Consider the following 23759-nt stretch of genomic DNA (forward strand, 5'->3'; position numbering starts at 1 on the left):
TATTCAAATAGCACAGGCCTGGTCTCTTGGGGCAATATCTTCTATTTCAGGTCTGGTTATTTAGCACTAGGAACCTTCCATGGTAAAAAGAAGCTAATTTCTTCTTTCATCCCTTACAGAAATAATTCTGAAATCCTTCATCTTTTCTAAGGAGAAACATGCCCTGGAAAAATCTGTTCTGACCCATTTATTTAGAAATATTTTAAATGAGTACATAGATATGCAACTTACAAAAACCACATGTTCTCATCAGTTTAGGTTAGATTTAAAAACAAACACTAGAATTAATTTGGCATATGGTGCTTTTTTACTCAAATAATTTTTTAAAAAACATATTTCCTTGAGAATTTGGGTTTTAAGGGCAAAAACTTCAATATACAGGTGTACATATGGAATTTTTTACTGGAAAGAAATAGCAAAGTTTCATCAAAATGATAAATTATTATGAACCCCACTAGGTACAGTTTTCAATTAAAAAAAACAACAGCAAAGTTATGGAATATAGGGGGGGGGAGTAACCTTCTGCTAAAATTGGTCTTAAGTAAGTGAAGCCCAACTTTTTCTTTAATCAGAAAATAAATGTCAAAAAGAAAGAATAATTTTATTGCTTGACAATCAAAGTAGTTTTTGCCCCTAACTTTTTTCTTCACATAAGATTATTTTCAACTTTCCACTTGAAAATAAATAATAGACGAGAAGATGGATGATACATTGGGGAAAGACGTGCTCTCTCCTAGTGTGCTTTGGAGGGAAGAGCTGCTGGCTCTTTCTCCCTAGATCCAAAGATACACTAGTCATTAGTCCTTTTAAAACTCTGAAAAGCAGAGCAAGTGGCAAAGGGTTTACCAAATAAAGATTCCTTTTATGTATATGCCAAGATTTTATATGCTCACAAATATATACATACTACTAGACCTATAATTTTCCTTTGATATCAGGTGAAACTTTGAGAGATTTCTTTCCTCCCACTGAAGATTTTAATCCTCTATCATCTCACCTATAACCCTTAGAATTTCTCAGAGTGGATGGAAGTATGAGCCATAAAACAATATATTTACTTCTTCCTGGGAAGAAAATGAAGATAAGAGATCCTATTACATGACTGAAAGCTAAAAACTAAATTCCTTGAGGAAGGATTACCTTTCTTCATAGGTCTCAAGACTATGATAAAACAAATGAGGTTGTTTCAGAGACACCTGTTTATACTGACCCACACCAGCCCTGGTTCTGAACTTGCATGGGTGTATCTGGTAGAAATGGAGGTATTTAGTTGGTTCAGTTCTTATTTCTTGGAAAGAGAGAGGCTTCCCTCCTTTGATTCTGCCTGACCTGGTGTCTATTAAGAAGACTGTCACAGAAACAAGGGCACGAGCTGTACCTTTTACCCAGACAATGTCACAGAGTAGACGCAGGTCTGTGGCTGCTCTGACAATACAGGCATTATTCTTTACTCACAGTCAAAGTTTCCATTACTGCGTAGGTGTTCGTAACCCTTGCTTGAGGAATTGTTCTGTCAAGGCCTATAGTGTGGAGATCTGCCTTTTCATATTTCCTTGAGGAGTGGTCTCTGCTTGGATGAAGGAAAGAGGAGGCCCCTGAATAAGAACTGAGTTGCATTTTTTCCCCCAAGGGATCCTGCCAAATTTACCAGGAAAAAGAAAAAAAAAGGGTGAATTACTAAGCTTTTAAAGGACACTGATAGAACACAAGAGATAGCTTTAATTTATTAGCTAGCATCTCACAGCACTCTTCCCTAGTTGATGGAACCTTCCCCTGAAATCCCTGTCATCTTTGATGGTAAACTTATTCCTCACTCAAACTGTCTCTATAGGTTTCCAGAAAAACATGCCCCTCATTCTCTTTTCTGGATGCTTCAGGAGCATCTACCTTGAGTAGGTCTAGCCTGGTTGTTGAAAGAAATATCTTTTCCTGGTAGAAGCTGATGAAATGTGGGCTATCTTAAGGTCTTAAATAATTTGTTTACCTTCAAGTTAGCATCAACCAAATATATCTTTATCATAGTCTGGTCAGGATTTTAAGTATCTTGACTTTCGCTCCCTCTAACTAACCTAATGATGAGATAGGGTTAATTTATTCACACTTTTTCCAAGAAAAAGAAAGGGGGGGGGGGTTCTGTTTTAAATATTTCTGAGAAATATTCTTTTGTCCTCATTTGGGAATTCAGGTTCAATAAAAGAAACAAAATCATTGTTTCTTGGGCATCCACACAAGTAGTTTGGTCTTAGATTCTAGAAGATATATGTATCTCCTTATTTTTAAAGATTCATTCCCTAAATTTTTGGATCAGGGATGATGTAGCTAGGTGTGTGACCCAACACTGAAAATTGCTCCAGGTTCCTGGGCTAAGAAATGTGTAAATGTTTATTCCGTCAGATTTATCATCTCCTGGGATCACCACCCAAATCTCATCTTCAAATTGACCAGCAAGATGAGGAGGTTCGTAATAGAAGATAATTTTTAAGACAGCCAAAGGCAGGTCTCAAATAGCAAAACCACATTCTTCTAGCAACTGTGAAGCTCCGTGGATCTTCTTGTCATTGTACTGTCTTTTCTCATGGATATTTCTTCTCCTCCCTAAAGGGAGCACTGATGCTATTCAATACCTGACACATTAATCTTTCATGCTGTCTATAGGTAACCTCTAGTGGAATCAACTTTTCATCTGATTTCTTCAGCTATATTGTTTTTCTTCCCCCAAGAGGATAGGACAACTATTTAACCACAATCCTTTGTGTCTATACTTGAGAATGGATTATTGCTTTGTATGTTTTCTAATGCTGCTGCTGCTGCTGGCTAAGTGTATCAATTAACTTTTTCTATGTAACAAAACACCCCCAAAGTTTAGTGGCTTACAAAAACAGCTATTTATTTATGTAACTCACAGTTCTGTACGTTTGCCATAGAGCTGGGCGGTTTTTCCCGTCTCTGCTGGGCTCACTCAGGTGTCTGTGGTCTTTTGCCAGGAGCTGTGGGTGCTGGCTAGTCCAGGAAGGCCTCATCGGCATCGCTCATCTTAGTTGCACAAGGTCTCTCATCGTTCAGCAGGCTGGTCCAGGCTTGTCCACACGGGGACTGAACAGGGTTGCAAGAACAAGAGCGGAAGCATGAAAGACTCCCAAAGGCTTGGGACTGGAACTGGCACAGAGTCATTTCTGTGTCATTCTGTTAGACAAAGCATGTCCCAAGATCAACTTCCGTTCAAGGAGAGGGGAAACAGATTCCATCTCTTGCTGGGAAGAGCTGCAGAGCCCCATTGCCAAGGACATACATACAGAGATGGGAATAATTGCTGTAGTTTTTACAAATCATCTACTGCATTAAGATTCTTTGAGCACTTATCAAGGCACTGTGTAAACTAAGCATTTTAGAAACGTTATATCATTTAATTCTCATAAAACCCATATGAGGTACGTACTAATATTCCCATGCTATAGTGTCAGAAACTCTAAGTAACAGAGACAGGGAGTTTGATTCTAGAGCTCTGAGTCACAGACCTGTTGACTCCAAAATTTTTTTATTGTACATCTCTCTCAGTACAAAGTTTTTGAGTATACACCTATATATATGCATGTTTTTATTTGTAAATTATATATAAGCACAACTGCCAATATATATGTTAAATATTAGTAAACTTTAACTCCATTCTTACCTTTTTATGTAAAAATACAAATGTCAATAAAAAGTTGAATATTTTCTTCCTTCCTCTATATAAATACCTTGTGGTCTACTTTTAAGAGCATGTACCAATGACCACCATATATTGATTAAATGAAGTGATGTTTAATCAAAATTATAGTTACTGCTGGAGTTCCGTTCTAGTTGCAATTAGTATTGTCTGCTTTAAATGCAAACTGTTGGGGAGTAGGTGTAGCTCAGTGATTTAGTACTTGCTTTGCCTGTATGAGGTCCTGGGTTCAATCCCCGATACCTACTTCAAAAAAGAAAAAATAAAATAAAAAGCAAACTGTTAAGGCAAAGGTTCTTCAGATATTTGATTAGGTCTCAGGAGATGTAAGGACATGACTCTAATTCAATTTATAAGGAATCTTCGGATTCATAAAACACAGGACTCATGGTTTTGTGTATATAATGAGTGCATGCCCTGACCATTCATCCCAGGCTCAGCTACTTACTACTCTCTGGAGCTTTGTCAAGAAAAAACAAGGTGATATGAGGGTAATCAACTGGCAGCATGCATCTGTATTAACTGGGGAGATTATTAAATGCAGTTTCTGGGGCCCCATTGCTGGAGGGACTGATTCTATGGATTTGGGGTTGAGACTAAGAGTCTGCATTTTTTCAGGCTCTCCAGGTAATATTGACCACACTTTGAAGCCATAAAACCTGAATTCATATCTGCCACTTAAGAGGTAGATGACCTTGGCAAGTCATCTATTCTTGTGCTAGTGAGGTTTCTTCAGCTATAAAATGGGGAAAGCAATACAGGCTTAGACCAACTTGCATAATTGTTATGAGAAATAGACAGTCAATTTTATCATAAGGGCTTTATAAAATGTAAGCTATTAACATGTGACACATTCCCAAAAGACTCAGTAAATGCATTTTGGTCTAGTAAATGATAAAGTCTCCATATTGAGAAATTTTATGTATTATAGATTACTTTTTGTCAGTGAAAACATGACTCTGGACCTCCCTTTCCTATTTACTTGGGTTCAAAAAGAAGGGACTGTGGTTTGTACCTCTTAGCATGAATGGAGATAGGACAGAGTAGTGGTTAAGAACATGGACTATAAGGAAAGCCTGACAGATCCTAGCTTTATATGAGATAGCAGCCAATATTTATTCCATATTTGCTATTTTCCAGCTATTATTCAAAGTGCTTGTCATTTAGTAACTAATTTATTCACAAAAACCCTGTGAGTGTGATTGGAAGTCCAATAAGGGTCCCCATTGTACACACGAGAAAATCAAGGTATAGGCCTCTAAGAGGATGGCACTAAGACGCAAACCTCCCAAACTCCAGAATCATCTTCTTTCTACTTTTCCATACTGCCTCTTATGAAGTGAAGGCTTGTAAGCCACTTAACACCCTAGCAGGCATACAGCAAATAACCAAAAGATGTGACATGTTGTTGTTATTACTTTACTGTCTGATTTCATCACAGCTTCTTTCAGAATACTTTATGAAAGGTAGTTTAATAAATTTATGTTGGTTTGATTTGAAAAGAGCCTTCTTGTATCCTCATGGGCTTCTCAAGTTATATTCAATGAGAGAAGCATCTTATTTTTCAGGCTAATATGATTCATGTGGCTGCTTTTAGATTAAGTTACTGTCTCTTATTTACAAAAGAAGGTTAAATGAGTATGTGCAGATCTCAGAACGTCAAAATCCACCTTGCTAAAAACTGTTTAGACATTGTCTTTGTAAGACAAGGAAGAGACCTCATAGAATCAATTCCTAAATAACTGGATTCTGCTAAATGGTGCTTTTATTATTTTTCAAAGCACCCATTTAGAACTCTTTGCTGGTTCTTTCTTTGCTAGCTCTTACATTCATCAGTCCACAGTATCTGAGATGAGCTCCTGTTCAGTACTTTTTTTGCTTACGTTTTCTCTTCCTTTCTCACAATCAACCTGTTCATTTATTTTTTTTAAGATTTATTTATTTATCCTCCTCTCCCCCCGCCCCCCCCCCCCCCCCAGTTGTGTGCTCTTTGTGTCCATTTGCTGTGTGTTCTTCTGGGTCTGCTTGTCTTCTCTTTAGGCAACACTGGGAACTGATCCTAAGACTGTCTCCATCTGGAGTGGGAGAGAGGTACTCAATCTCTTGGGCCACCTCAGCTCCCTGGTCTACTGCATCTCTTATTGTCCCTCCTCTGTGTCTCTTTTTGTTGCGTCATCTTGCTGGGCCAGCTCTCTGCACAGGCTAACTCGCTTTCACCAGGAGGCCCCAGGAATCAAATTCTGGATCTCCCATATAGTACATGGGAGCCCAATTTCTTGAACCACATCCACTTCCCCATTTATTCTTAAATTGGACAAGTTCACCTGAGGAATGCCAGAGAGGCAGATTGTAATCCGTGAGGAAAAAGAAATCTTAGTCCAAAAATGTGATGTAGTTTCTTGTCACATCTATTTTGTCTTTATTTTAGGTATTTAAATAGTGGACTAAACTGATCCTATAAAAACATTCTAAAATTCTAAAAGCCCCAGGTAATATTGACTAAAGTGAGACACAGTTCCCCCAAAGCAAAATCAAAACCCATCTTTATACCCCACTCTCAGTCAAGGTTAACAGCTACATTCTAAGTAAACCTAGCTAAGATGACCTAACTAAATATGCAAACATCCTCTGAATTTAGCTTTAGTTAAGTAACTTGAAGAAATGTTGGGGAATCAGAAGCCTTAGTCATTTGTCTGCAGGCAATTTGGCCTGGCTCTCAGGATGGGAAATGACAGGTATGTCCCTGCAGCAGAAAGCCTGATCTTTGAAGAAACAGCAGCCCAATTCGCCTTAGTTCTGAAAAAAAAAAAAAACAGCCCCGTGAATGACCTCAGTGTTCACACCAAAACTAGCTGACCATTCCTCAGCTGGTTTCTATGCAGTCCTTTGCCTTTATCTTCTGGTAGTCTGGTTTCTGTCATAAAGTTAGTGGGACAGCCATGAAATAGGAGGAGAGGCTGTCTTTGGATGTTCAGAGCCTTTAGGGTCCAGCATGATTAACACTCTAAAACATTCTTAGGAAAATGAATGTGGCTGAGATAATGTGTTCTTTCCAGTAGTAAAATTGGTATTTTTTGCATACAAATTTTAAAAATTGTGGCCATCAATCTGAATGGCAATTACCATTAAGATATTTACAACAGAAACAAACTACTATAACAAACATCTCCAAATCTAAGTGGCTAGACATAAAGGTTTATTTGCCATCAGTTCAAAGTCTAGTATTGGTTGTGAGGATGGGAATAGCGTTCTGCTCCATGCAGTCATTCATTGACTCCAGTATTTTCCATTCAGTTGCCACATCATCTCCTGGGGGTTTGGGGAACCTGCGTCCTCTTCATTCAACCTGCCGATAATGGAAGATCATGTGGAGGATTGTATGGGAGATGATTTTGGGCTGGACTTAGAAGTAGTTACATCACTTTTACTCATATTCTTCTGAACAAAAATCAGTCTCATAACTCCACATAACTAACTACAAGAAGGTTAGGAAGTGCTGTTTAATTAACATGCCTAGGAAGAAAAATAAATGGACTTTAATAAAGACATAGATAGGGTCTAACCATAGTCGTCTTGAAAAAGTTCAATATATAGTTGTTTTATTTATTTGTGGAACTTGGTTGCATTTTCTTTATTCCTACAGTATATATTCTTTAGTAGAATAAAAGGCATGAATAGTCCTATTGTTCTTCAGAAATTGTGTTCAACTTTATCTTTTAGACCTTTGAGCTAGGGCATATTTGCTTCCTTCCTTCTTTTTCCCTTCCCCTTTCCCTTCCCTTTCTGCTTCCCTCCCTCCCTCCTTTCATTTTTTTCTTTTCATTTTTCTTTTCTCTTTTCTTTTCTTTCTTTTCAGTTGTAATTAGGTTAGACATATTTAGACTGAACAGATACTGTGCCAGCCTGAATGCTGAATGGTGACCGGTGACCATTGGTCCCTCCTTCAACACATCCTCTTGGGGGGTTATGGGAAAGTTACCAATGTGTTGTTTCATATATCTTGCCACCACTCAGCAGGCTGCCTTTTAACCCTGATCCTTAGTGAAATTAAAGGAGCAGGTTTTCTAACAGACTGCACCAGATCTGAGAAAAGAGGTGAATGAATTTTCAGATTCTGTGAATTATAATTCTTCATCACCAGATTTGTGACCACAACATTATGGCTCTATATTTACCCTTACCTTTTTTTATTGGTGACTTTTTGGATTTGAGTAACCTGATCACTTACTCAATATTGTTGACAAAAGCAACACTATTTTTTCTACCAAATTTAATTGAATTCATTTCATAACTTATTAAACACATATAAAAAGCCAGTCACTAAAATAGCTGGAGATAACACAAACAATAAACCTCTTCCTATGCCCTTTAGGAGAAAAAACTCCTAGAACAAACTTCAATACTATTTGAGGGACGGTAATAGAATCTAAAGGTTCTATCTACAGCATATCACATAACAATGTCCAGTATATCATTAGACATTATTAGATACACTAAGCAACAAGAAAATGTGGCCTGCCCAGAGCCAAGAGAAAAATCAGTCAATGTAAACAAACTCATAGATGATCCAGATGTTGGAATTAGCAGACTATGAGAAATCTGTTAAAGAATTTACATGTAAAGATGGATATAAAACTCTACCATCATCCCTGATCCTTCCTCCGCCCCCAGAGAGGCTGTTGTTTATTATTTACCAGCACACCAGTCTATAACCCTTTAATTCTGCTCACACAAACTAAACATACACACACACATACATACATACACACAGAATGCATAATATCTGAAGGACAGGACACTGTGGGTTATTTGGCAGATCTTTTTTTTTTTTTACCATGGGGCTATGATGATTTCCAAAAGGAAGAAATTGAGTTCCTTTTCTCTTCCCATCTCAAGTTTCATGTTTATTTCCCAAAGGCCAAATACAGGCTAACTTTTTTCTCTTTTCTCTAGTGGATGGCTGTATTCACAGAGCAGCTGGTCCCTGTTTGCTAGCTGAATGCCGTACCCTGAATGGTTGTGATACTGGGCATGCAAAAATAACATGTGGCTATGACCTGCCCGCAAAATGTAAGTACAACTTTTTTCTAAACAGTTTCAAAATCAGATGAGAACCCTTAACTTGCCTTATTCCTCAAATGAATATTTTAAAAGAAAATGGAAGTGGTGGTATTTAATTAAATGCTCTTATATTCATATTTTGAATGTGGTAATAAAAATGTGTTTCTCAACTATGTCTCCAAATATACATACATTTTCAGCTATAGGTAATTTTTGTCAGGTCTACAATAGGGTACCTCTGAAACAGGAAAATAAAAATATGAGCAAAAGACACATTATAGTATTTAAGTGCCAAGGAGTGACAGCTTCTAGAAATGATGCCAATTTCTTATTCCTTGTTCAGGTTTCTTGATTGTGGATGTGTTTAGAGCAAAGGAGATCAAAGTGATGTATTGTGTTTTCAGCTGCCATGTAAAGGCTGATTGGCAATTACAGCCAAGGCATCTGTCACACTTTGCTTTTAGGAAAAACCAATGGAATGTGGTTGTCAGTGTGAGAAAGTATTTGCTCTTTGAATGCAGAATGGTCAAAATTTCCATTAAATTTAAATAGAGAGAAGTACTGCATTTGATTGACCTTGTTGCTTAGTCGTTTGGCCAATTGGATGGGTGCAGTAAGGGATAAAAAAAATACTGAGAGAAGATGGTAAAAGGCACAGCTCTTTTATCACATATCTCTAGGGCCTGGGATGGAGGGAGAAGGTTTCATTGCACTGTTATGGTATGCACTGACCTGGAAATGGGGATACCAATTCATTGCTTATCCCATTCACCTGCTTTTTATGATACTGCCTGGTTTTGTGAATATATTTTATTGAAAGTGAAGTGGTTTTTGTTTTAGCATTGGAGAAAATGTGACTGAAAATTATAACCCAATCTAGAGGTTCCTATTTGAGCTCTGTGTAGACAGGTTGAATAAGAACTAATTTCCCGTGGATATGCATGAATGGAGAGAGAATATCTTATATTGGGAAGATTGCATTAAAGTGTATTTAAATTTGAGTGTTTGTAATAAACAGTAACATATGAAATAGCATTTTTAATAAGTATTTTGATTCTGCATTCTGGATTGATCACGGTGAGTTTGCTGGTGAGGGTATATCAGTTATACACATTTTTTTTTCCTTTAACGACGTCTCATTTTTCTTTGTTAGTATTTTTTTCTTTGTGTAAGAGAGGCAAATCGTTTGCTAAATGGCCTCATGCTCCTACTTGGAATATATATTTATATCGAATGCAGCCCTTTTGTGTACAGTGGTGTCTCAAGCAGCTCTCTCTTCTGGCTCAGAGAGGCCATGATCTGAGTATTACAGGTGTTTTCCCTTCCCAGGATTAGATAGCTCTGTGTTTCAGGTATTGGTCCTTTTGCCAGCTTCACACCAGGCTACCTTTATGAGATAGAGAACAAGCAGATTGTTGATTAATTTTAGGCCTGCGTCTGTGCTGAAATCCAGCAATAGGCATGGTGTCCAACTGATTCACTGCTTTCTTTCTTACAAGGACTTACCAATGCAGTTTGTTTTTATACTCATTTTTATTTCTGTATACGTACATTTAGAACACAGTGAAAACACAAATAAATCCTTTTTCAACTATAAGCTTTCTAGAAAGAAAGGACCTCAGAATCCCTAAATGTGACCACATAAAATGGTGCCTCTAGTATGTGGGTTGACCTTGTGATACTGTTTTTAATGTGTTTCCTTGTGTTTGATAGGCCTCTGAATAAATTATTCAGTGTCCTGTGAATGTCATTCAGCGTTTTTTGGCGTTATTTGAGGGAATGCACACAGTTCCAGTGATTGAGGTACAAAGATGAGCAAGCTAATACCTGCCATTGAGGATCTCCAGTGACTGAGTCATATCTTGGAGCTGAGGTGGGCTTTCTTCGTCATCCCCAGGCAAGTGGTGCTTTGTGGGATGAGCATTCAGGACTTGGAAAGTCAGTCTCCAGGACTTGGTGCAGAATCCTCATGTGCTGAGATGCCGAGGGTCTGCGTGTACTCAAGTCACTGCACACGGCCCACAGTACATGTCTAGTGGGAAGCCATCCAGCAGAACAGAAATTACCAGACTGCAGCGGCAATGCCACCTCATGAATGTCACAGACATGGAATCCTTGTGAATAAGTCTTGGTGTTTCTATATATTTAAAAAGAGTAACAATTTATATTAAAAACACAATGGAAAATAATACAAAAATGAGTAATAATAGTTTCCGTTTGTATGCCACTTTATAGGACTTCATGGTACTTCCACAAGTCCTTTCCTTACATTTTAAATTATTTTTTATAAATATGATGTGTGTTCATTTTCCCTTTTCCTATCCCTCAGAGATGTTTTTCTTTCTCATCAATTTAGTTCATCCATTTCAGAGTCATTAACAATCCACAGATGTGCTTTTGTACTGAGAAAATGAAAAGGGAACTCATTACATACTGTCTGGGTCATTTTCTCCCTCCATATTTAATAATTCCATGACAGTTTGACAGCAGAGACTAGTTCCTATCTGTCCGCTGTGACAGCGGGTTGATCATTACAGGGGCACTAAAGTCAGTCATCCAGTCACAAGCGATAATATCTTTATGCATAAGCAATTTGTTTGGAAAATGCTATTGTCTGCATTACAGGGAAACTTGGTAATTTTTTTACTGGTCTTTGCTTTTATGTTTCCTAAATTAATCTATTCATAAATGGTTGTATTTGAAATAATTATACTTGTGATCTGTGTTCTGTGAGTCATGATTGGTGAAATGATAAGTCCCAGAGATTTGGTTTATTTTTCTCTACTTTGGTTGTTTTGAATGATTTCTTTAGGCTTAGCACTATCCAATCATTCTTTTCAAAAACAATTTTAGGTGTGGAGGGAATACTGGTGAATATTTCATTGATGGTTATTGTGAAGGAAATGATTTAGGAGGTGGATGAAGGGCTGCTTATGTAATTGGACCTCTTGGGGATATTTTCTTTTACAGTATTGGATATTTTGGATTCATAATCAAATTTAGATTTCCATAGATTTTAAAAGCTTGTTGACGTGTTGACTGTCTCTAGTCTTGCTGTTGTCATTGCACCAGAGAGTAAGCTTCAGGAGGGTGAGGTTTGTCCATCTCAGTCACAGTTCTAGTGTCAACATCTAATATACTGTCTCCACAAACATGTGTGGAATTAATGTGAATGAATGAGTTATCAAATGAATGAATCATTTCAGATCCTTTTCATATTTTCACCTGGAAAATAGATCTGTAGCTGTTGCCCCTGCCTCTAATACTCTCCTTCCTTCAATGTGGTTCTGCACAGTCCTCATAGGACAAAATCCACAGTTCTTGTTATGGTCTACACAGCTCTACATGCTGGGATCTTCTCTACCGCTCTGCTGCCATCTTTCATACTTGCCCTTGTTCATGCACGCTGCTTTGCTATTTCTCAATTACTGTGTCTGTCTTCTCTCTGCCTGGAATTCTATTCTTCTAAATACCTAAATGACTTGCTCCCTCACCTACTTTAAGCCCTTGCTCAAATATAACTTCTGAAGGTGTTTCCCTAACCAACCAGCTTCTCTGTTTTGTTTATAATTGCTGATCTATAGCATTTAACATTTGCATATAGTATATCATTTACTTTTTTCTTTGGTTATTGTGTGTCTCCCACAACCAGAGTGAGGGCAGAATTTTCTTTTTTTATCTTTTTAATGTATTGCTGATCCATATAGTTTAGAAAAGTGCCTGGCACACAGTAGGGCCCTAAAATACTTGTTGAATGAATGAGTAAAACCCAACCCTACTCCTATTCAAAATCATTCAGTGCATTTTCCTTAAACACAAACTTGTTAGCCTGATATCTTAGCCCTTCCATGATACCTTTACTACTATATCCTGAGCTACTCCCAACATTTTTTATGGTCTAATTTGTTCTCAATAGCATGCTGTGTGTATGGTCTGTATTTAGGGCTGTCTAGAAATTTCTCATTGCTCCTTTCTACCTGTCTTCCAGATTCAGTTCGAATATTGCTTCTGTCTTGAAATAAACTTTCCCTCATCATCTCAGCTAAAAGTGCCCTCTTTTTCCTTCAAACCTCATGATATTTGCATGATAATACTTGGAGGGCACTTTCCACATATTTCCTTTTATTTTTATATATGCAAACCTTCCCCCTTCTTAGCAGAGTCCCTTTCACATAATGGGTACAAGCAGTAGGATGTAAAAAAAAGTCATGCTAATATTCCAAAGAAAATTTGAAATTAGAGTTAAATTTCATTGTGTTTTTTAAATTATTTTTTATCGTGCATCTCATTCCAAGTTCTCCTGTATAAAAAGTTTACTCTTAATGGAGCTTGCCCTAAATAGAAAAAAAAAATCAAAATAAAGAAACATATTGACTTTATGTGATGATTTTCAGCATAACTCATGTCTATTCAATTTCTTGAGAATGTTCCACTTTCAGGCTTTAGGGCTGAATAATCATTAAAGATAAATGGAAAAATATTAAATCTGTGTATATAAAATGATGGAATCTGTTTCCTTTCTCCCCTTTATTTAACCTTCAAGAGACATCAAGGGATAATATTAGTATCTGGCTCACCATTTTTCATTAATCATTTGGAAGGAAATTCTAGGATAAGAGATCATACCATAATGTTTGAATATCATAGAATCATATGAATCAGAAGCCTTCTTCTCTTCACAGGTGCAATAATAATCAGATGATAGTATCTTAAAAGCTACTGTTGATAATAATTAGTACTTCTCTTATGCCCTTCATCAAGAAATCATAGTACTTTGAAACACTAGCTAATCAGTCCTTTTGAAATTCCTTTAAAGAAGTGACATGACAAGTAATGATTCTTCCAACACTAGAAGAGGTACAGTGAAGTTAAATCTGTTGCTTCCACTAACATACTAAGTTGATATTACAAGTATGGCAGTGGTTCAGGACTCCTGAGCTAGGGAGAGAATATATGGCAGGTATCGGCCAGACCCATTGCCTGTTTTCGTAAAAAGTTTTTATCAGAGCACAGCTGTACCCATTTGTTTATCTATTGTCTGTGGTTGCTTTCACATGGCATAGTAATTGTGATGGGCTGTATGGCCCATGAAGTCTAAAACACTTACTGCCTCATCCTTTACAGAAGAGGTTTGTCAACCACTGGCCTATGGCAATTCCCACTTTTTATAAAGGAAGAAGCTGAAATTGAGAAAGGTTAAATATATATTGGCTTGACTTGAATATAGGTGACTTATTCAGATCACTATTGATGAAAGTGGGACCAAAGTACCTCCCATACATCTCTTGGGATAATCCTTCCTTCTGTTGCCTCAATAGAACATCACCTTAGAAGGACAATCTGAAGCCTTTCAGATCCTGGTGCAGGACAAATTTAAAGGCCATCTTGAAAAAAATGCCTGGAAAAAATGGTCATTTTTCTTAAGAGGTCAGAACTGGAAAGTCAGTAAGTCAAATCTCTGAAGGGAGAGTTAATGCAAACCACCAGAGTATTAGGCAATAAATCTTTATTCCTTGGTTCCTCAAAGAGTGTTAACTAATGTTTTAAAAGGGTCCCCGCTGTCCAGAAGAAATTTAGTTTGCAGAATGGGTGATGTGTAAGATGGCTCTGCCTTAGTCCTCCACAAAATGTGGCCTGATTTTGTCCACAATGGGCTACCAGCGGGTGTCTGATTGGGAGGGTGGGGGAATAGGCAGGCTGGTAAGACTGGGAATCTTCAGGTAGAGACCTGAGGGCCCTTATGAGCCCCTTCCATCATTAAATGGTTCATATTACATAAAGAGGAAAATGGATATTGGAGAACATAAAATCTTCTTCCTCCCTGAATGATGGATGAGATCCTTCTTTCTAAAATCAAGTCTGATTAACTCATTTTCCTTAAGTGCTTTAGGAGTTTAGTTTCTATTTGAATCTATTTATTCATAATACTCACCCCTTTCATTTATGTTAAGCAGTTCTGTACATATTATCTCCTTAGTGATCCTCATGTTGAGTGTGGAAGTAAGACGCATAGAAAGATGACAAAAAACTCAGAGTAGTGCTTCTCAAAATGTGGCCCCTGAAGCAGCAGCAGCAGCATCACCTGTGAAGTTGTTAGAGAATCAGATTCTCAGGCCCCTGCCACAGACCAATAGAATCAGAAACTGTGATTTATTGAGCCTTCCATGTGAGTTGCCACGACAGTAAGCCAACCAAGAAGACTCTCAAGATAGGACTATATAATTCCAGAAATCTGCAGAACTAGTCCTGCTGCTATTTTCGGCCTCTCTGTTATCCCATCATAAAACATGTGCATGCTCAAAGACTAGTAGTATAAGAAAGCACTGGGGACAAAATTTGCTTAAATTATCCACATGCCACTCAGATAACCTGCACTTAGATTATTTTCTTTCATTGTCTCTTGTGTTTGACCCAATATGTTAATGTAGATTCCATCCCCAAATGGCTATGTGATAAAACAACTGAATAATTCTAATACTAAATATTGCCTTTGAAAAATATTTTTAATTTGGAACTAGGTGGTTAAATTATGAGCATAGAATATACTCCTAGTCTTTTCTGGCATTATTTGACATCTTAGCAGGCCTTCAGAAGACACTGTCTATACCTTCTTTTTTCTTATGTGATCAATAGGAAAGAAAAGCATAAATCAATTCTGGGTAATAATGTAAATAGGCTCTCGAAGGCAATTCCTGCTGTGAAATAAGTAGTTAGCAGCAACACTGGCATTAAAGACAGTGGGGGTAATCAGCTGTTGGTTGTGTTTAATCAGAATTATCCACTAAGATTTAAAAAGAGCCACTGTTTTTCAGTGATAATCATTTTCAGGATTTAAAAGTTGACTATTTGTGAAGCTGTTCTTATAAATTATAGCCATCAGAATGGCTTTGAGTAATTTAGGATGTTTCAAGGTCAGGCAGAAGCAAACAGAAAAGGTTAATCTCAGAGCAATGGTAGTTAATGTGCAGGGATTGCAGGATACATTTATTGAAATAAGGAATGAATGACAGTTAAATAAAGATGTTTCCCCTGCTAAGAGGTTCCTTGAGCTAGTACTAACATAAATGATTTGATTAAAAATAGGGGATAATAGAACATTTAAAGAATTTAATAATTATTCATGTGGTTAATTGCTAATCCCAATGATTGAATATTAGACCACTTTATGGCTCTACTAGCAGTGATTCCAATTGAAAATATTTAAAGAACCAAATTCCACACTCTGGAGTTTAAGATTGTTCCTGTGTCAAGGACACTAAACATCCAGGTAGAAAATCTGAGAAAAAGTCCTGAATCCTTGCTTTTCTAATTGTGTAGTAAAATCCTTTAACCTCTAAGCCCCCTGAGTTTCCTCATTTACGATTATGTGTTAAGGGATATACTCAGAATCACTTTTTAATAGTGCAAGTCATCCTGTAGATACATGACTCTATTATTTCTTGTAAAATACTTAGTATACACCATTTTCTTATTCAACAAATGTTTATTGCATGCTTATTCAACAAATGTTTATTGCATGCTTACTCTGAGCTAGAGTGCTCAGGAGACCATAGAGAAGAAGATGGCTAAAGTCCATGTCCCCTTAGATCGTAGGTTCTAGTAAATGGAAGCAGATAATAAAAACATTCACATAAAGACAAAGAATTTCAGTTAATGGCAAAGGATATGAAGATAGCAAAGGCTGGCAGTGGGGTGGAGTGTGGCAGGGGCAGGACTGCTTTGCCTACAGTGGTCAAGAAAGGCCTCCGTCAGGAGGAGCTAAGAGCCATGCTGCCATCTGGGAGAAACTCAGTACAGAAAGAAGGCTGCAAGAATGCAGGTGCTTTACCACTGGGTTAAGAAATCACCTTGCCGAAAAAAGGAGGATATAGTTTAAACGAAGGCCAGTGCATGAATTTGCTATGAATATTCTACTTGAGTGTTGCACGTGTAATTTTAGCACGTGTAAAATTAGCACGTGTAATTTGAAGGTCGTGGAGGTGGTGTTTGTGCTGCTGCTGCTGGAGCTGGCAGGAAGTCAATGCTCACTGAGTCTGACTTCCTTAGTTCACAGATGTGAAAACTGAGGCTCAGAAAAAGGGTATTTATTCCCCCCCCCAACACTGTGTAATAAGGGACAGAGACAAGACTAGGACCTGAATATCTTTTATCATAAGACATGCTCTTGGGAAGTGGATTTGGCTCAATGGATAGAGCGTCCTCCTACCAAATGGGAGGTCCAGAGTTCAAATCCAGGACCTCCTGACCCATGTTGTGAGCTGGCCCATATGCAGTGCTGATGTGCACAAGGAGTGCCCTGCCATGTAGGGGTATCCCCTGCATAGGGGAACCCCACGTGCAAAGAGTGCACCCTGTAAGGAGAGCCACCCTGCATGAAAAAAGCGCAGCCTGCCCAGGAGTGGCCTGACACACATGGAGAGCTGATGTCAACAAAAAGCGACATAGATTGCTGGTGCCACTGACAAAAATCCAAGTGGACACAGAAGAACACACACAGTGAATGTACACAGAGAGCAGACAACAGGAGGAGGAAGGGGAGAGAAATAAATAAAAAATAAATCTTAAAAACAAAACAAAACATGCTCTTTCTGCTTAAATGTACTGCCTCTTAGTCTCCTTGATCATCCTAACTCTCTTATTGGATGTGAGAACTCAATAAGCTATTATTGATATGAACATACTTCCGAATTAATAATTTCTTCATATAGCATGCTATTAATAGTTATTTTAGATGACATGTATAAATTAATTATAATACAATAAGCTCTACCAGCAAATTTCATGACAATAATCTGTTAGAATATATGTAGCAGTGACTGGTGTCTGGGAAAACTCAGAAGTCACAGACAGGAATTAAGAAACTACGCCATCTTCAAGACTGTGATATTTGCCCCTCTGCCATTCCCGTATGCTGACCTCAGAAAAAAGGGAAACTCTTCAAAAGTCACTTTGAGTAACTTTGGGTTGCAACTGTAGTGGTTTTAAAAATATGTTCAACATTCTTTGGAACGCCTACTCTCAAAAGGTAGAGTTTTATATTCCACCCTTGAGAGTGGCTTGGACTTAATTGCACCTTCTGGTAAATAGAAAATGTCAGAAAGTGGTACATCACTGAGATTAGGTTATAGAAAGGCTGTGGCTTCCATCCTGGATGCCCCTTCTTGTGCTCTTTTAAGTCATACTTTCAGAGGAAAGCCAACTGCTGTGTCATGTGGCAGCCCTGCGGAGAGGAAAATTAGCTAACATCTTGTAGGTACGGTTGCCATCCTCTGGGGTAGCCATGTGGTAGGGAACTGAGGCCTGCCAGCAATGATGGGAGCAAACGTGAGTGGATCTTCTGAGGCCTGCCAACAGCCACCTGAATGCATCTGGGAGAATGTCCCTTGGCCCCAGTCAAACCTTGAGATGCCTATAACCTCAACTGAGAGCTTGACTGCAGCTTTTGGACGACCCTGAGCCAGAATCACTTGGCTAACCCACTCCCAAATTCCTGAGCTGTAGATACTGTGAGATAATAAAATGTTGTTTTAAGTTTGGGGTAATTTGTTGCATAGCAATATGTAATTAATACAACTATGACCATGAATTTTAGAAAACAGGATGGGGAGCCTGCTGGCAGAGTGGTGGGTATCTGTCACAGTTTTGGTGATAGGTAGCCTGACTGCCTGATGTCCTGCTGAGGGTCAGGCTTAAAATGAAAGGAGAAAGCAGAATAGAATTTAAGCGATGTTATACTTAATCGGGACCATAAAATCAGGAAATGCAACCATAACCCTTCACCATACCTTTATTCGAGACAGTATTTGAGGTGGGAAAAACTGTTAAAAGTGGATATTTCTGCCATTATATATATATATGTAAAAAAATATATTAGTCAATTTTGGTCAAAGAGAATCTAAAGCCTAGCTTAGTTGAAACATTGAGAGAAAAACAACACAAACCAAACCCACAATTGGGCAATTGTATTCATTAGGGTTTTCTTAAGCATTTTTTCAGTCTCTACATTTGCCGCTTTTTACTGATAGGAATTGTTGCTTTAATTTTGAAGGGAAAAATTAATTCAGTTTCTCCTCTGTGTTGATGCTGCGAGCCAAGTAAAGCAGAGGTAACTTCCTATTTACATTTGTGGCGATGCCCTTCTAAATCTGTTTGCTGTGCTAGGTGGTGTGTTTCCCATTAGCTCCTTCGTTTTTTAGAAGCACCTAGAATTTGCACCATTTCTAATCACCCGTTATTTGTGAAATCCCTATAATTTCCTAAGGCTTTCTCAGGCTTTCTTCTTCCTACCTGTGACATTTTGAGGAAAGATTTATATCCCCTCTGTGTTTATTCTGTTTAGTGAAGATCAGCAGAGACAGCCTTAACTATATTTGCGCAAACTCTCTCTCAAATGGTGTCTGTATTGTATTTTGGAGTCCAGTTATCCATTTGCAGGCCTTTGATGGGCACAAGACTATATCAGAAATCCCTGTATGGAAGTCCCCTTACAGACACTCAGTTTTTGCTTTCTTTTATGTTGGCATGTGATGCCAACCTCTTGTCTTTCCTTACTTGGAGAGTTGATTTTGTCCCTGCCTCAAGGTTACTCTTATATTTGATACATTATAGACATTCTAGCATCTTTCATGTATTCCATCAATATAATCTCCTTATGCTGCACACAGATTTCCATCTGCATTATAGTATGTTTTATGAGTTTCGAATTGAGGGACTTTTCCAGTTCATGGATTTATTTGGGAAAATGGTCTGGGAGAGTCTGGGTTTGAGGGTGGCTTGATGGACCTGGGATGGAGGGCCCTAGAAACCCCCAGGATATCTACAGGGAGGCATCATGGAGGAAAGCTAACTGCTACAGTGGGTGGGCCAGCAGAGTGAGATTTTACTTCTCTGTGGGTCTAGGACATGTCCTCCCTGCGGTTTCAAACTTAACAGAAGTTATTTTGGTTATCTTCATCCTAATAGTATCCACTGTCTGATAAGGGGGTGGATGACAAGAAAGATTAAAGCCTGAGATAGCCCACGTGGAAACGTCTCCCTCAAGAATGGTCAGGGCTCTGTACTTTGGATGTTGCATGTTTAGGGTATCAATGCTTATAGCCACATACATAAGGAGGGTGGAAGTTAGAGGGCTAAACATCAAGAAACAGTTAATATTTCAAACCTTTCCTCACATTCACTGTTGTCTGAAAGAGCAATGTTTCTCCATGTACCAAAATTAATTGCTTGTTATGGGCACCAAACTCGTTACCTTAAACATATTAATTACCCTCCACACAACATTCTATCATGTATGCCTATCTTGAGATTAACCATCATTTTTCTCTTACCACTCTGTTTAGAAATGATGGGATCCATACTTTGAAGCCTGTATGTAAAATGTTACTACTTATTGACATAGTAACTTAGAAACCTTTTATTCATCACTATCCTTCAGGACATGCATTTGGTACAATGGAGCTTTTGCTAAGAGTCACACAATTATATTATTTTAAAACTAGAAAGAAATCTAGAAATCACTTGTTTAACAACTGAAGCCAATTTTTCCTATGAGGAACTAGGCAAATACTTTATCCAGTTCATTAAAACTGTATGTATACTTTGTATCTAACAATCTCTGGTACCTAAGAGGTGATCATAAGTGTTTCATTCATTCAACAAACGCTGGTTCACTTTCTAATATGTGCAGGTGTTTTGTTGACCTTTTGGAAAGAATGGTGTGCAAAACAGACACATACCTTGCCCTCACGGACTTGAGTGGAGTCAAATCGAAATGAATTAAGTGATTTAACTAAGATCAGACAGATATTTAAAGTGAGAAAGCCTTGACAAGAATCCAAAGTATCAGTTTCTTAGTCTATGATCTTTTCTTCTTTTCCACTGGGGTTTTGTTTGTGGATTCTTTTAATGAAAAGATATGCTGGTGTTGGCCTTCCTGCTCATACTTCCTTGCGTTTTACTGTGCAGTGGCCAGTGGAAATGGTCAATGGATTCTGACATATGTGTGCCCTGGTATGGGGAGGAAAGATGTGGTATTCCTCTGCCTACTATAGTAAATGACTCTGAAATCCTTATACTAATTTGGCATCAGGGATTTCTTGATTGGGATCTAGTGTACCATCTGCCTCACATTATTTTCTAATGGTACATAGAGCACATTCCTAAAATGCCTATGGAAAAGTTTTGCTTTTCATTTTATTATTTAAGGACAATGTAGACAGTGATTTGTAAACCTTTTTCAATAATTAACCATGATTTGCTATCCATATATTTTAGGAAGAAAAAATTTTGAATCTCTAGTTCATAAATCCACATGTCAGACATGCATTTTTATACAATATGAAGCTAATTAAACATAGGCAAATTCATTATCTATGGTTTTATTCTAGGTATTTTTCTTTGCAGCACTTTTTAAAAATTAAGCTTGGCACAATCTGTCAAAGCACATGCACCAAGTTATATTTTACCCAGACATAAAACACTTGGATGGGGTCTAGAATAATCCTTGGCTTTTGGCCAATTATCTAATATTATTGTCTTCCCACATTTTGCTTGTTTGTTTCCTTTTGCTTTTATTTATTTATTATTTAGTGCTTCAGAACTGCCTCTCAAAGTTTGGTTAAGCAATTTGATTGCTTAATTGACTTGTGGCATAATCCATTTTAAAGATGGAATTTGGAACCATCTGAAGTCAGAGTCAATAGCTTAGAAGTACTTAAATGGACAACTTTCTGTCTGGAACTCTCTTCTCAGTGATAGCCAGACAAGTGTAAAATGGTTAAGAACATGGACTCTGAAGCCCAACTTTCTGATTTAAATACAAGCTCTGGGTTTAGAAGTGATGTAAGTTCTTTGTGCCTCTGTTTTGCCATCTGGAATTGGGGATAAGAGCAGTCCCACATTCTCACAGGAGTGTTGAAAGTTAGTTGGATTACTGTCTGTAAAGTACTCAGAGAGCACTGTCTGCCTCAAAGAAAGCACTGGATAAAGCTAGTTGTTTTTCAGTAAGGTCAGCTTGACCATATATTTAAAGTGTCATCCCATTGTTCGCTATCCCCTTATCCTGTTCTATTTGACATCATGCCCCTTATCTTCATCTGAAGTTATTGTATGTGTTTATTGGTTTAATTGTTGAATGTTTGTCTCTTCCACTAGAATGTAATCTTTGTGAAAGCAGTAACTTCACTTTAACTGGCATATCTCTGGATATTAGGATGGTATACAAAAACATTTGTGGATGAATAAAGGATGTGCACAGAAAGCTTTATTTTTAATTAGCAGAAGTACTAGAAGAAGCAGACTAAAAATATGCTTAGATTATGCCCTTTTAATTTGGTTCTTCTAGTAATTTGGCTAATAGTTATATATAAGCCACATAAATAGCATCAATGTATGGGAAGATCATGCCCATATTTTACTTTCAGTATAACTACCAGGAATGTTTTAGGTGTGCTGCATCTCCTTTTCCTATTTTTTGAAACTCTATAGTTGAGGTACTAGTGTCAGGAAGAAATAAATCAGGTAGGAAGAGGTTTAATTACCTGGAAACCATGTCCTGACCTGTTTAAATAAAAGCCAGTGATTGACAGTGAGGTTCTTTCCAAATGATTTAGAGTCTATGTTCAAAGACGATTTCCAAGTTCAATTTATTGTTAAACTTCATTAAAATGAAGTGATAATTTTATGGGTTTGAAATGTGCTCTGCCTGACTTTCTGATTGAGACTGCTAGCACAAAGTGCTTACAACTTACATGTTGTAAATGTGTAAAAAGGGGGTAATATTGATGTGTGCTTCCTCTGTGTTCAAAACTGTTCAGACTTTATGGGAAATAATAAAGCTTTACAACTTGTTCTTTCACAAAGGCTATGCTAGGGACCTTATATAGCAGCATGAGAAATCTATTTATTATTTTGTGTCAGAGCAAGCTGGGCCATCTTCCCTTTATAGACCCACAGGGTAGAGAAGGAAATAGTGAAATAGTTATTGGTTAGGAAATGTTAACTTTACAGAACTAGAATTGCCTTTTATTACAAGGAAGTTAAACACAAATCTCACAACTTGAACTATATTTATACAGAAACATTCTTAAACATATATACTAATAATATGTACTGCTGTACTACTTGAAAACCAATTTATTTCCCAAAAGTGCCCAGATTCACCACAATGCTTTAAAACTAGAAGCAACTTAGATACAATGGCAAGTTAACCCTCTCATTTAGTAGAAAATGAAGTTGTAGTTAGCTTCTTATACTTCCAAAAGAGCAGCAGGGGTATTCTTCAAGAGAGAAATTTTAACCATGATTTCTTTGTGTATTGACACCCATGCACTGTAGTTGCAGGTAAACTTGTTTTCAATCTCTTATGTTCATGTTAGAATCCTGCATGCTATTTTTAAGGGAGGTTCCACATAGCATTAGATTTTAAGATATCGTAACCTGAGCTTTATAGAACTATTTTGTTCTATAACTAAATTATCATAAGGTAAAACAAAAGTTTCATTTGTAAAGCTGAATATCACTCAACAATTCATTTGTGCTTGGACATAAATGAGTAAGTATGGTTGATTTCAGTTAAACTATTATTATTTTTGTGATTGATGCACCAGATAGCCAGGTACTTTGTTTAGTACCTGGGGGAATAAAGGAATCTGTGGTGTGTGCATTTTTTATTTTGTGCTGTCCTATGTATATGTTGTGCAAAAACCCATTAAAATGGGGAAACTAAATTGCTTATAGTAGTAAAATACATTTCCCTCTGTGGATATTGGTACTTATTGAGGCATGCCGATTTGCGCTATAACATGTTCATAATCTACATACCAAAATACGCATTTAACTTTCAAAAGAGAAATTGATGCTGCTAGAGCTATGGAATTGAGCCTGCTCACCAAAGAAGTCTCTCCTCCTTCCTCTTGGGAGGAACAGCTTATTGTTGATGGCATAGAGGCTGCCATCTTAAAACTCACAGTGTGCTTTTCAATGAATAAGAATA

General features: G+C 37.5%; 1 protein-coding gene across 4 annotated transcripts in view; it reads left to right on the forward strand.

Annotated features, from left to right (window-relative positions):
• MACROD2 (mono-ADP ribosylhydrolase 2) overlaps positions 1 to 23759 on the forward strand; it is a 2160736-nt gene that overhangs the window by 698890 nt on the left and 1438087 nt on the right. For all 4 annotated transcript variants that reach the window (XM_058287576.1, XM_058287574.1, XM_058287575.1 and 1 more), the window contains one exon: positions 8660 to 8776. In XM_058287576.1, the coding sequence (XP_058143559.1) occupies positions 8660 to 8776 (117 nt within the window). The remainder of the gene's footprint in view (positions 1 to 8659; positions 8777 to 23759) is intronic.

Source organism: Dasypus novemcinctus, chromosome 24 (assembly GCF_030445035.2).
Source record: "Dasypus novemcinctus isolate mDasNov1 chromosome 24, mDasNov1.1.hap2, whole genome shotgun sequence".
Classification (NCBI taxonomy): Eukaryota; Metazoa; Chordata; class Mammalia; order Cingulata; family Dasypodidae; genus Dasypus; species Dasypus novemcinctus.